The sequence below is a fragment of the Tursiops truncatus genome, chromosome 13 (genome assembly GCF_011762595.2).
Source record: "Tursiops truncatus isolate mTurTru1 chromosome 13, mTurTru1.mat.Y, whole genome shotgun sequence".
Lineage (NCBI taxonomy): Eukaryota > Metazoa > Chordata > Mammalia > Artiodactyla > Delphinidae > Tursiops > Tursiops truncatus.
In genome coordinates, this window is record NC_047046.1 from 5830943 (window position 1) to 5844475 (window position 13533).

At 59.2% G+C, this 13533-nt stretch overlaps 1 protein-coding gene across 2 annotated transcripts in view; it reads right to left on the minus strand.

Annotated features, from left to right (window-relative positions):
• Positions 1-780: 780 nt before the first annotated feature.
• Positions 781-13533, minus strand: part of RFLNA (refilin A) — a 14157-nt gene continuing 1404 nt past the window's right edge. Inside the window, exons 2-4 of one of the 2 annotated variants that reach the window (XM_073789936.1) lie at positions 12569-12646; positions 3760-3869; positions 781-2359 (exon numbers count right to left, since the gene is read on the minus strand). In XM_073789936.1, coding sequence (XP_073646037.1) covers positions 2026-2359; positions 3760-3833 — 408 coding nt within the window. In that variant the 5' untranslated portion in view covers positions 3834-3869; positions 12569-12646 and the 3' untranslated portion in view covers positions 781-2025. The remainder of the gene's footprint in view (positions 2360-3759; positions 3870-12568; positions 12647-13533) is intronic. The other variant, XM_033836730.2, reaches the window with a different exon arrangement.

Sequence of the window (13533 nt, forward strand, 5' to 3'; positions counted from 1 at the left end):
TTCCAAGTGGGGAAATCAGGGCTGTGACTGGAAAGCAAACTCGTGCAGCTGAATTTGCCTGCTGCCAGCGATGCGCCCCACAGCGTGTGTCTGCACAGAATCCCCTCTCTACACAGGCTGCGCCCTCGGAGTTCCCAAGGCTGTGTCTGCACCCCGCTTGTCCGTACTGAGTGGCCGAGGCCTCCAGGTTCTTCCTTTCAGTGACATGACCCTGTCCTTTGGCCCTGCCCTCCTGGCTTTCACCCTGGCCCCGCCCTGTTAGACATCGTCCTCCATCGAGGCAGGAGCCCCTGCAAAGACACCGGCACTCTCCCACTCAAGGACACTGCCCCGAGTGTCCGCCTCACAGTCTGGGGCCCCAGTGGCCCCTCCAACGATGTGGATCAGATGTGCAGAGGGTGTAACAAGGCCGAGGCCACCTGCTTTGCAGAGGCAGCCCGGGCCCTTCTCCGGGGACAGGTCTGGCTTTGGGTGTCTGCAGGTGCCGAGGGCTGGTGTGCGAAGTGCAAAGCACAGGAGCGTCAAACATGCAGATTCCCGGGACCCTCCCCGGAGTCAGACCCAAGTCCCTGGGCCTCTGCATTTATTACCCAGCTCCTGGGTGGGGCTGGCGCACTCAGGCTGTCTACAGGGATCGGGTGAGGGGCACAGGGCTCTCTCTGAGCCTTCCAAGTGTCTCCCTGGCCCCTGTGTGTAGTGGGGAGGGACCATGGGCCTATGAAGACCAGTCCCACCCACGGTGGGGTCTGAGGGTCTCAGAAACATGGAAGAGGGAGTCTCTTCGAGTCTGCACATTTTATTAAGATAATCGATTCTTAAGTTATTTCTTTGTTAATCAGAAAGCATCTCTGTGGCGAGAACATGCACAGTCTGTAGATATATAAAAATATATCAGTCACTTCGCCTCTCCTGAACGCTAGCTCCGAGCCGCCCCTCCCCACAGCGAGGGAGCTAAAGCCCCGTCTCGGGGGGATGCCAGAGGAGCGGCGGGGCAGCCTCCACCTGCTGGGGCCAATCAGGTCTGAAGGCATCTCCGTGGCCACGCTGGGGGCTTCTGGGGCATTGGTGGCAGACAGCCCCAGGCCGTGGCCCCAGCACCCACGTATCCTGGCTCTTCCCAGGGAGCACAAGGGTCTCCCGTCTTCCTCCCCTGACCTTGCACGTGTGTGGTGAACCCTGCTGCACTGGCCACTGCAGTGTCATCACTGTAGGAACGGGAGGCCTCAACGAGGGCAGCTGGACCCCACGGAATCTGAAAGCTGACAGCTGGCCAGGAGCCTCGGGCAGGTGGCAGTGGTCATTTCCAACGGCTTAGACGCCTCCCCTTGGCACCTGGCTCAAAGGCTCTGACGGTCCAGAGTCCTGGTCCTGAAGGTGTCGGGACAGAGGTTAGCAGGATGCCCTGAGGGTGAGGCTCCGGACACAGAGCTCAAAGGCCTCAGTGCTGACGGGCTATGCCCTCCATCCTCCGCACTGGGGCACGGGCACTGGGACAGCGCGGGCAGGGCTCCTCCAGGCCGCTCCCCACACACAACCCACAACCAGCCCTGGCAGCGTTGCCGGCTTTCGCCCAGCCTCCCGGCTCACCGTCCACCAGAGGTTGCTGGGCTATGGCTCTGGGCGTCCAGCTGCACACACGTGAAAGGCCTGCTCTGGAAACAGCCCTCTCCAGGGGCGGCGGGTGTCTGGACGGCACCCCTCTTCCCTCCCACGTGGCCTGGGAGCCGGGGTTGGTGGGGGGGCCCCCCGGCCAAGGCCGGGCCGGACGCCTCAGTCCTGCCGGCGTTCGGGGTGTCCACCGCTTCACGGGCAGCCAGGGCCCGCACAGCTTCTTCACTCTCAGGCCGTCGGGGCGAGCACCGCCTACACACCTGCCCCCGCCCCGGGCTCCTCGGGAAAGCCAGGCCCACGCTGCCTCACCGGGTAGGTGCTGAGAAAGCGGCTGCGGCGCGGGCAAGAGACAGCCCGGGGTCCCTCCCGATCGTGGAGCCCGTGCTCCGGCCGCCGCGGGGGCCGGGCTGCCGGTCAGAGCGGCGCGGGGCCCAGCAGGCCGGGCCCGGGGCGCGGGCACAGCTGCAGCTGCACGCTGGCCGTGAACCAGCGGCGGGGCCGGCCCAGGCTGAGGTGCAGGGTGGTGCGGAAGGAGCTGCGGGCGCGCTTGGGGAAGATGATGGTGGTGCTGCGGAAGCGCAGGGCGCGCGGCCGCGGCTCCAGGGTCAGCTGGCTGCGGTAGCTGCGCCACGTGCAGTTAGGCGCGGCCACGATCGTCTCGCTGTAGGCCGTGACCGTGGGCACCGGCGCGTAGAAGACCTTGTCCCGGAAGTGCTTCTCCGAGGCGTACTTGACCTCGGAATTGCAGCTGCGGGGGAGGGCGGGAGCACGGGGGTGAGCCCCGGAGGCGGCAGCCAGGTCACCGTCCCGCGTGGTCGGGGGGCGGGGGCAGTGCGAACACGGAACGGGCTGGGCTCTTCCGAAATGCCCAGGTCAAAAGGGCAAGGAAGGGCTGAGGGACCCAGCTGGCTTGGAGGAAACTCGAGAGACGGGACAGTTAAATGCCGCACGTGACGCTGGCGGGATCCTGAACTGGGATAAAAATAGGCCATAAAAGGACATTTGGGGACAGTGGGTGGGACCGGACCAGGCAGTGGCCGTGTTTCAGCTCTAGCTGGCCCGGTTTTGGCAAGTGCACTGTCATTATGTGAGAGGATGTCACTGTCCTTAGGAAGGACACCAGCCGGAGTTACTTAGAGGTTCAGGGTCACGGTGTCACTAACATCCTCTTAAACGGGTCAGAAGAAAGTTTCGTTTACGTAGAACGAGACAGTGAGCAGATATTCAAGCCAATGGAAAGAGTCAATGAATCTGTCTAACGGGGGTTCCCTGTACTCTTCCTGCAACTTTCCTTAAGTTTGAAATGTTATCAAAATAAGTTTCCCCCCAGGTAGCCTCAGCACCTCTAGGTGAGTGACCCTCCTTACGAGGGACCAACTGGTCAGTGCCCCCAGCTCTGCTCCCAGATCATCACACTGGAAGGAAAAGCTCCGGGGAGGGGCGTGGGGACTTCACCTGTCTCCCTCCCTGCTGCACCCCACAGGTGACCCGCGTGGGAAGGGAAGCAGGGGTCCCTAGAGCCCAGGCAGCTCGCATCCACCCTGGCTGGGGCCTCTGTAATAAAAACTAAAAAGGAGAGCTCTTCGGGAAGAAAAACTTTTAAAGGGGACCTGTTTGTCTCCTGGGACCCTATCCAGAGGTGAAGCGGGAGGAGGTAGTGGGTCCCACACCCCTGGGCAGGCCGGGGCGACGTGGACAAATCCATCCTGAGCGGGTGAGACCCACGGACCCTAGACTCCACCTTCTGGAAGCCCGATCCCCAGAAGCCCTCCGAGGAGGGCAGATGGCTGGGGGAAAGCTCCCGGTGGGGTGGCCTTAACTCAGAAGTGCAGGTGCCACCTGAGACGTCCTACACGTGGGAGGGCACCTAATACACATTCAGGGCAATGGCTCCCCGGGGGAAAAAGGGGCAAATTCAAAATAAAACCCAGCCAGGTTGGGGGTGAAGGTCAGTGTGGAAATGGTTGCATGTAGGCCGGGAAGGGCTGGAGAGGTGGCAGGGAAGGCCACCTGGGGATAGAGTCTCTTCAAATCACGGCTATGCCTCCTCGGGGAGCAGCACGCGGAGGGGCTGCCTAGAGGGAGGGGAGCCTGCTGAGCGCCCCAGCCTGGCCACCCCGCCTCACCCGGCCCAGCTGCCCCACTCACCGGATCTCGGGCGTGGGTTCTGGGTTCACCTCAATGCTCTCCCCAAAGAACACGGGCAGCATCCGGGGCCTCATCGCTCGCGCCGGGGTGCTCGGGGGGAGGGGGAGGGGCTGTGGGGAAAGCCAGGGACACAGGGTCACGTGAGCAGCCCTTTGGCACTGCAACCTCAGCTCCCCGCCAGGCACAAGGGTTGCCCCACACCACTCCAGTCCTGGTTTTCTGGAAGCCTGCTTTGCGGGGTCCATCGGGAAGCCCACCCCAGCGTCCCTCCGTGGAATGCAAGCGCTCTGATGCCCACGGCTCCCCACCCAGCCACCGGCCTGCCCCTCACTTCCTGGGCATCTCAATAAGGGGACGTGGTAACGGCCTCTTTCTACAACGCCTAGCCCCCCCGAGCCCCAGGAGCCAGGCTCAGAGCCCTGTAGAACTGGGACCCCTCTCAGGGAGCCCCTGAGCCTGAGCCTCGCAAGCTGCGACCCTGGGTGACACGTCAGGTAGGAGCTCTGCGAGGGACTGAAGACCGTGCTCGAGGGAAGAGTTCCCCGCGCTTCTTGGTGCGTGGCTGCGGGCCCCTCCTTCAGCTCCTGCACAGGCTTCCCCTGTCCTCGCCTGGACGAGGAGAGATCACAGCAGCTATGCCTTCTGAGCGCTAACCGCACCGGCCGTTGCTCTGAGCTCTCCATGTATCCATACATTCGATCACGGGAGGGAGCTGTTACTAGCATCCCCATTTTATAGATGCTGAAACTGAGGCCCAGGGTGGCTAAGTAACTTGCCTGAGGCCACACAGCTAGGAAGAGGCAGAGCTGGGGTTGGAACCCTGGCGGTCTGGCTCCAGAGTCTGCGCCCTCACCCATGTTCCCCGGCTGCCTCTCGGGTCCACGGGACGGGTGCTGCAGCCCCAAGACCTGTCCTGTCACCTCCTGCTCGGAGCAAGCTTGCCCTCACACACAGGATCAGGGCGCTTCCCACACAGGCCTCTGCCCATATATCTTTCACTCGCCTTGGCCACGGCCCAGGCTGCCTCTGTGCCTTGGTTTATGCTGTTCCCTGTACTAGGAACGTCCTTCCCTTTTCTTCTCACTTGGTCGGTCCAGGGTGACAACTCAGGCACCAGCTCCCTTGTCTTCCCCCAACATCCTCTGAGGGGTTCCTGGAGCTCCCACCTGCTGGTCTCCATTGCTGCAACCCCTTTGTGTGTTGCCCCCAGACCATGAGCTCCTTAAGATTCAGGACCTGATGACCTCTCTGGCCCCAGGGCCTGGCACCTCGCAGACCCCATGGTGTCCAAGGACAGGACCTCACACGTGCAAAGCAGCGCCCTGCTCCCCTTCCACCTCTCCCCGCCGTCCTGTGAGCCCTTGGGCCAGGCCCACACCTGTCTTCAAATCCGCTCTCAGCCTATGGACATGGTCACCACAGCCCCCTCCTCAGCTGATCACAGCGTCCCCAGAACAGGGGCCGAGGAAGGACCACAGGAAGAAAAGATCTAAGACTTGGAGAAAGAGGGGGTTCTCCATAGGCCCCCAGCAGCTGTCGTCAAGCTGTCCCATCTCTCCCTTGCTGGGCATGGCAGGTGGAATAATGACCCCCAAAGTGTGCATGTCCTAATCCCCAGAACCTGGGAGCGCATGACCTTACAGGGCAAAAGGGACTTTGCACATGTGGTTAAGGATCTTGAGATGGGGAGGCTGTCCTGGAGTGTCCAGTGGGCCCCCAATGTCTTCACAAGGGGTCCTTATAAGTGAAAGAGGGAGGCAGGGGGGTCAGAGTCAGAAAGAAATTGAGGACATTATGCTGCTGCCTTAAGGGTGGACGGGGCCAGGAGCCAAAGACTGTGGACAGCCTCTAGAAGGCGGGAAAGGCGAGAATTCTCCCCTAGAGCATCCAAAATCCTTGCTCTTAGCCCGTGAAAGCTGTTGTAGATTTCTAACCTTTGGAACCGTAAGATCTTAAATCTGTGTTGTTTTAACCCACTGTGCGTGGGGTCATTTGTTAGAGCAGCGACAGGAAGCTAATACACCACGGGACCCAGCAAACAACTCCCCTCTCGGGGCTGCAGCCTCCTGGGCCCCGAAGTGGGGCCACAGGCGCACCCGCCTCCCAGGCCGCAGTCATGACAGTGATTCAAAGTGTGTGAATGTGTGGGACAGTGCCCGGCACGGGGCAAGCGCCACATCAAGTCTTGTATAAAAGTCTCAGAATACGGAGAAAAGGCTTGTATTCTGCGTGCTTTTCACAAAGGCTCAAGGGGTGGTGGCTGGTGCGGGGGGGGTCCTCTCAGGAGAGAGAGGTACAATCCACACTCTTTAACCTTGAGACAACCCTGCTCCTACCTTTCAGAAGCAAGTGCACCTCATTCAGGCGCTTTAAATTTAAAAATAAAATAGTGATGGGAATTCCCAGGCGGTCCAGTGGTTAGGACTCCACACTCTCACTGCCATGGCCCGAGTTCAATCCCTGGTTGGGGAACTAAGATGCCAAGAGCCGCGCGGTGTGGCCAAAAATTAAAAAATATATAAGTTAAAAAAAAAATAAAACAGTGACAAGATATAGGCACTTCTGGCATCCTCTGTGGCTCTGTGAAATCAGCACCGGCCTCAGCTGTAAAACTCCATGATCTGATGCTCATAAAAATCATACTCTCTCCCCGCGAGACTATCCGAAGCGTGAAGTATGGCGCTTCCCCAAATGTGTGCAGGGGTTTGCTGAGCACCTACTGTGCGCCAAACACCTACTGTGCGCCAGGCCCTGTGTGAGTCGGATGAGGCACAGTGCCTCCCAGGGCTCTTCTTGTGGACACCGAAGAGGAGAGAGGGTGAGGCAGGCGTGTGAGGGGCTATGGACATGGGTGCTAAGGTTTTGGGAGGTGTCTCTAGGTGGAAGGGCCGGAGGGAGGGAGGGGCAGCCTGCTACTGGTCTCCATCCCCCCACCCCACCCCCAAGAAAGAACAGTTCCCAAGCTCATGGGCAGGGAGGGCTTCCTTGGGAGGCAAAGCCTTCGGTGCAGAGCTGGGTACCACCATCCCTCTCGGGTCCCCCTGAGCCTCCTGGCGCGGCCCCGGTGCACATGTGGGGCCCCATTCTGGCCGGATCTCACTCCCCACACTGGCTGCCAGCAGAGGGGACAAGGCCGACCTCACAGACTAGGCCAGGAAGCTGGAGCTCTGGGCACCGTTTTCCAAAGGGCCCTGGTGAAAACAGCTAAAATCTGCCCCACCTGGGAACACGATACGAGAAAGAGAGAGAGGAAGCCTCTGAAAATCCAGACGCAGGCTGGCGTCCAGGGGCCCCGGGGGCGACGAGACAGCTCAGGCAGTCGTTGCCAAGGCCTGAGGCTGCCCCCGCAGAGCTCCAGGGACCAGTGGCAGTTCCGGCGTCCCGCAGCCGCCGGGCTCTGGAAGCTCAGAGCCGAGTCTTGCAGCTGCAGCGGTGTTTTAACATCAACATGGCACCGCTGCGCGCGGAGCCCGGCCAGCCCCGGGAGCCGGCCAGGAAGGCACACCGCTGGCCCTGCAAGGGCAGCCCTCCAGCCACGCTGGACTCACATTCCCATCGGAGCCGCCGGCGTGGGAGGCGGGCTGAGGACGGGGCTTGGGCTCCAGCGCCCAGGGGACCCCCTGCTGCTGCCGCTGCACCTGATGGCCTGGCCTGGGCCACCTGGAGCAAAGAAAGCTCCCAGGCGCCCTGCTCCCCTCACCGCCCCCCGACCCTGGGGCAGCCACATCCCAGCTCATTTCCCCAAAGGCCCTGGTGCTTGCTTCCCTCTGAAGAGGACCCGTCGAGAAACCCACCTGTGCCGGCCACCTGCGCACAGTGCCTCAGTTTGCTCGTCTGTACGAGGAGGCTGATGCCCGGGCGTGAGCTGGCCGGTGTCCTCGGGTCTCCTCGCAGCCCTGGGCTGCAGGGGCAGGGGAAGGCACGGGGAAGCTGAGAGCTGAAGGCCGGACCCCAGACTCCCAGACGCCACACATGCCCACCCTGGGATGGGGACACAGCTGGGCCAGCCTCCAGCCCCCAGCTCCTTCTAGGGACCGGGAGAGCCCTGTTCTAGCCTGGGGAGGGGGCTGGTCTGGCTCCCTGGTCTCCTGGGCAGGCAGGGTGTGTGTGTAGGGACCAGGGAGTGCTTCTGAGAGAGTGGGACCCAGAGAACAGCGGGCTGCCCTCCACCTACCATGCCCCCCCACCCCACCGCCTCACCCAGTGATTCACACGCCTTCCCTGGAGCTGCCGGGTGAGGATACATACTCCACGCCTGGAAGTAAAAATACACCCCGGCGTCTGGAGAGCCCCCCCTTCCTGGCTGTGGTACAGGGCACGGCCCACAGGACGGCAAAGAAAGATAAGTCCTCCGTCGTGAGAGCTCCGTGCCGCGCGGTGACAGCCCAGCCCCACCGGGGATCCGGGCCTGGCCGGCAGTGACAGGTAGGGATGGCGCAGCGGTGTGACACACGGCGGTCCCCCACCTGCCACCGCACGGGATGTGGCTGAAGACCACATGTGACCCACAGAACCTTCCGCTTAGGGAGCATCAAGCCATCAGCGGAGGGTAAGTGGCAGGAGGAAGGGTCCGGGGAGACCCCACACTGACATGGGAGAGGGGCGTCCTCACCAAAGCCACAGGGAACCTTTGTAAGGGCCGAGACAGCCTTTCTCAGGCCACTGGCCTCACTGGCGGGGGATGGCTTCAACCACGATTGGAATTAAACTGAAGATCTTCGGCGTGTTTGGGATTTGAGACCAAAAGCTCCCGTGCTGGGCTAAGGGGACGCTGACCTGCACCCGTGAGGAAAGTGATCAAGGAGGGACATTTAAGCCCCAAGAATTCTTATCCTTTTTATGAAAGGCTTCGGGTATCGGTGGCAAATCCTGGGGTGAGGGGAGGGACTCCAAAAGGCTCGTTGCACAACACGGCACGACAGAGGCAGTGAGTGGGCCAGGCTCGGGGAGCCCAGAAGACCCCAAACAGCGCAGGCGCGGGGTCTGGCACCCAGGCCGGAGGCAGGGCTCAGGGACGGGCCGGCTCCCCAAGATGCCCTTGGGGGCCCGACGGACCCAAGCCAGCAGGATGGTGGTGGGTTGGTTTGTGGCCTCCACAAAGATATGTTCATGTCCTAATCCCCAGGACCTGTGAATGTGACCCTCTTTGGAAACAGGGTCTTTGCACATGTGATCAAGTTAAGATGCGGTCCCACTGGACGGGGGCGGGCCCTAATTCGACATGGCTGGTGTCCTTATACAAAGAGAGAACTTTGGACACGGGACACACAGAGGGAAGAAGGCCATGGGGGAACGGAGGGAGAGATGGAGGGGTGCATCTCCAAGGTAAGGCACGCCGAGGATGGCCGGCCACCACCAGAAGTTGGGACAGACACAAGGGAGGGATTCTCCCCTAGAGCCTTTGGAGGGAACACTCGGATCTCAGACCTCAGGCCTCTTTGTACCTTATCTGTTTCCCCCACCCCACAGCAGGGAGGCCAGGAGTCCCAAGGGCACAAAGGACAGACCACGCCCACCCGAAGGAGAGTCCCTGTCAGTCCCCGCCTAGTGGCATTTTCCCAGGAAGGTGGCTCCTGTCCACTCCCTCGCTCCCAGAGCGCCCGGCAGGGCACGGGCGTTAGTGTGACTAAGGCTACAGGCAGAACTTCTCACTCGGATGAGCCTTTCACAGAGACGCGAGGCTGCCAGAGACGTTGCTGAATTCCCGCTGGAGGCCACTTCATCCAGGGTTAAGCGGACGGGGGCTGAAAGGAGGCGCCAGGGTTTCTGGCCCCTCATGGCCTTCCTTCCCGCCAACAGGCTCCTCCCTCCGTGGCCTGACACACCTGGTTCTCTTGCACCTCAGCTTGCTCATAGGCACCCTCGCTGGTCAGGGACACATCGTGAGCCTGCAAGGGGGCCATGGGGGTTGACTCCTGTCTCCTCAGTTCACCTGTCCATCCATCCATCCATCCATCCATCCATCCATCCGTGTGTCCATCCATCCATCCATCGGTCCATTTATCCATCCATTTGTCCATCCATCCACCCATCCATCCTTCTGTCCATGTATGCGTTCATCTGTCCATCCTTCCATCTGCCCATCCATCCATCCATCTATCCATTTGTCCATCCACCTGTGCTGCTATCCTTCCTAACGCCGGGCACTAACTCCCTAAATGCCTAACTCCCTCCCCTCTCTGCCCTCACCCTTGGTTTCACCATCATAGACCAGAAACAGAGAAATGGGAAAATCCAGGTGTCCTGGGTTGGGGGCAGGGGTGGTGACAGCCGAGATCCTGAGAGTTGGCAGCGACGAAGACTTTCAAGGGCTGGGCAGCCCCGGGAGATTTTCGAGGATGGGCAAAGACAGCCCACTCCCCACCACCAATTCTACCTGGTTCCGGCCCCAAGGGCTTCCCTCGGAATCTGGGTCTGGGGAACCAGCACCTCATCCTTAGGGCGATTCCCCAGTGTGCCCCTCGGACACACACTCGACGTGTAAACGAACCCCAGGAGACCAGAGGGGGTGACGGGGCAACGCACGAGGGGGCCCAGGCCACTGGCTTCTAGAGAACCCACATCCACATCTGAGGGGCAACAGCTCAGACTGTCACCTCCAGTCACCACTCCACGGAGGGCCGAGCCCCTCATCTGCCACAGATGGGTGATCTGTCCTCATCTCACCCACCCCAGTGGTGGCTGTCCCCTCAAAGGTGCACCCCAGAGAAGACGACTTGCGACCCCAAACGCCGTCTGTGCTCTCCCTGAGGGTGGTAAGAGGGCACAGGGCTAGTTCCCTGAACTGGCCATGTTAACCTGGGGAGATGGGTATCTGCCACACACACTCGCTCATCCTTCCTGGCAGCACGACCTCTCCCCACAGCTCCGCCAGGCAGGACGGGGAGAGGGGCAGGAAGGACATGGGGTGTTCCCTCAATCTGGAGCCGGAGGTCCAGGCCCCGAGAGCTCAAAGGTGACACAGACAGCGGCTGTCCTGTTCACAGCTGTATCCCTCGCCAGGCCTGGCTTAAATATTTGTGGGATGAATGCAGCTGACAGGCGAACCCTGGCTGGCCCGGCAGGCGGCCTTGGCTGGCCCGGTGTCCTGCAGGCGACCAGGGGCCCTGCAGGGAGACAAGCCCTCCGCAAAGCCTGTTCTGCAAGGCACTTCTCAGTCAAGTCTCTGATTTGCGTTTCTAATTTGGAGGGTCTGGGAGCTCATGAGGCCTTTTTAAAAAATAAAAATAAAACAGTCACAAGTACATTTTGGAAAGACCAAATGGAATTTTACTTTCTGGCCTCAGCTTAGCCTACAAGTCCCTGCACTGCCCTCCACCAGCCTCACGGCTGCAACTCAACCACGCCTCAGGACCTTTGCACTTGCCATTCCCTTGGACTGACACACATTTCAGCCCTATGACCATAAAGGCCACTCTCTCATGTTTTCTGGTTTCCATTAAATGTCACTTCCCTGACCATCCAGTCTAAAGGAGCTCTACCTGAACCCAGCTCTTCATCTTACGGGCACTTAACAATCCACCTGGTGTTTTATCACATGTTTAAGTCGGTGACTGTCTCTCCCACTAGAATGCCAGTTCCACGAGGGCAGGGCCCTTGAACATCTTGTTCACCACTATGTCACCCACAGCCCAAAACAGCACATGGCATATAGTAGGTGCTCAATAAGTACCGGTGGGACGAATGACCGATTCCTAGATCTTCCTTTGGTTTGGGAATTACCAGGAACGGTACCATCGTTGGTCCAGAGTGGGCCAGAAGAAAACCTATGATCAAGTTAGGGTGGGGTTGAGGGATTCATTTATACCCAGCCTACTCCCCAGTGCCTTTTATGTCTTGGGGGACAATGTCGCAGCCAGCCAGTTACCCTACATCCACGGGGTACTGCCCAGAAGTTAAGTCCAGCTTATTAAAACAAAGTGGGGGGAAATGGAGCCTCTTTCTAGAGGGTGAGCAAGTTTAACATGCACTTGCAGCATAATAAATACGGTGACAAGCTAGCGAGGACCTCAGTGGCCAGGGGGCTGGGGACAGAACTGCAGCTCATCCCCCTGGCTGGGGTGTGCGCCACCAGTGTCGACCAGGAAGGCAGTGCTGGAAACTGGGTGTCAGAACAAAGACGCCTACCCCAGGCTGAACCCCAGGCCCACATGGTCTGACAGGTGCCAACCAAGGGGCTGCCAGAGGAAAGCGGCCCTGCTTGCGGCCACCTGAAACCACCAACGCCAAGACACAGGAGAGCGGCCGAAATGTTGCCTACATCTGCACCTGGAAAGCATTGTCAGTGAGTCGCCCGCAGGCAGGATTAGCAACATTTAACAGGAGTTAACCTGCGGGGGGCGGGGGATGGAGGCGGCCAGTGTGACAATAACTTAGGTGCCCGGGGGCCCAGCTGCAGGCTCCAGGGCTGAGAAGAGGCTTCCCTGTGGCAACCATTCCCTCTCTTTTTATTAAAAGCAGCATTTCCAAATCCTGTAGGTTCAGAGGTATTTTGTTTTTTTAAAAAAATCAAAACAACAACAACAAAACGCAGGTAGTTAATTAGCTGCACAGTGAAAGGTAGGATAATGCAAGGTTCAAGGGTAGAGACTCCGGAGCCCAATTCCCTGGGTTCTAACCCAGCACCGCCACTTAGTTTAGGCAAGTCGCTAACCTCTGTGCCTCAGCTTCCCCCTCTGGGAAATGGGTGTCATAAGAGCACCTACATACTTCTTGGGACTACTGTGAAAATGAAATGAGTTGATGCAAGTAAAGCGTTTAGGACGGCTCCTAGCACCTGGGAAGGCTATCTAAATGCAGATGTCATTACCTGTGTGGAAACAGCCCCAGGTCTTGCCTTCAAGCCAAATTAGAAAGATCAGAGACAGCTCAGTTCCATACCTGGCATCTAGTTAGCAAGGAGGGGGAAAAAATAAAATCAACTAGGACAGCCAAGACAAGTAAGCCAGGCCCACTGTTCTTATGGCCGCCCCTGGCTGGCCTGGCCGGCAGGGAAGGCCTCCAAAAATCCTTCTATAAGGGGGATTCCGGGTCATCCGAAGAATCAAGGGGAAGGCTGGTTCCCTGTCCCTTTCCTCCAAGGCCCACTGTGTAGGACACCACAGGGATTTATTCCCAACGCGCGAGCTCAAATACCACCCCCTCCATTCAACTGTGCCAAGTCTGAGACACTCTTTCAGGAAAGCTGGTACGTTCAGACAGTGGGATCGATTTCACTGCCAACAGCCTGGGTCACATCTATCAATCCCTGGAAGTCCAGAACGCCTCTCCTACCCCCAGCCCCCAAAAGAGAGACCAAAGTTCAAATTCAACGCATGATTTTGGTCTAAGCCAGCGGTTCCCAAACTCTGCTGCACATGAGGATAACCCGGGGAGGTTTTAAAAATCCTGATGTCCAGGTGGCAGGCTCTACCAATCAAATGACACTGTCTGGAGGTATGAGGTGGGCATGGATATTCTTGAAAGATCTCCAGGAGAGGGATTTCCCTGGTGGTCCAGTGGTTAAGACTCCACGTTCCCAATGCAGCGGGCCTGGGTTCGATCCCTGGTCGGGGAACTAGATCCCAGATGCCGCAACTAAGAGTCCGCAGGATGAAACTAAGACTTGATGCAGCCAAATAAATAAATACTTAAAAAAAAAATCTCTGAGAGATTCCTGAGCCCACTCAAGTTTGGGACCCACTGGACCAAGGAGCAAGGGAGACACCAGTGACATTCCCATCAATAGACCTGGAGGCAGGGGAACCATTCCTTTCTGCTCCTGGGAGGATTTCC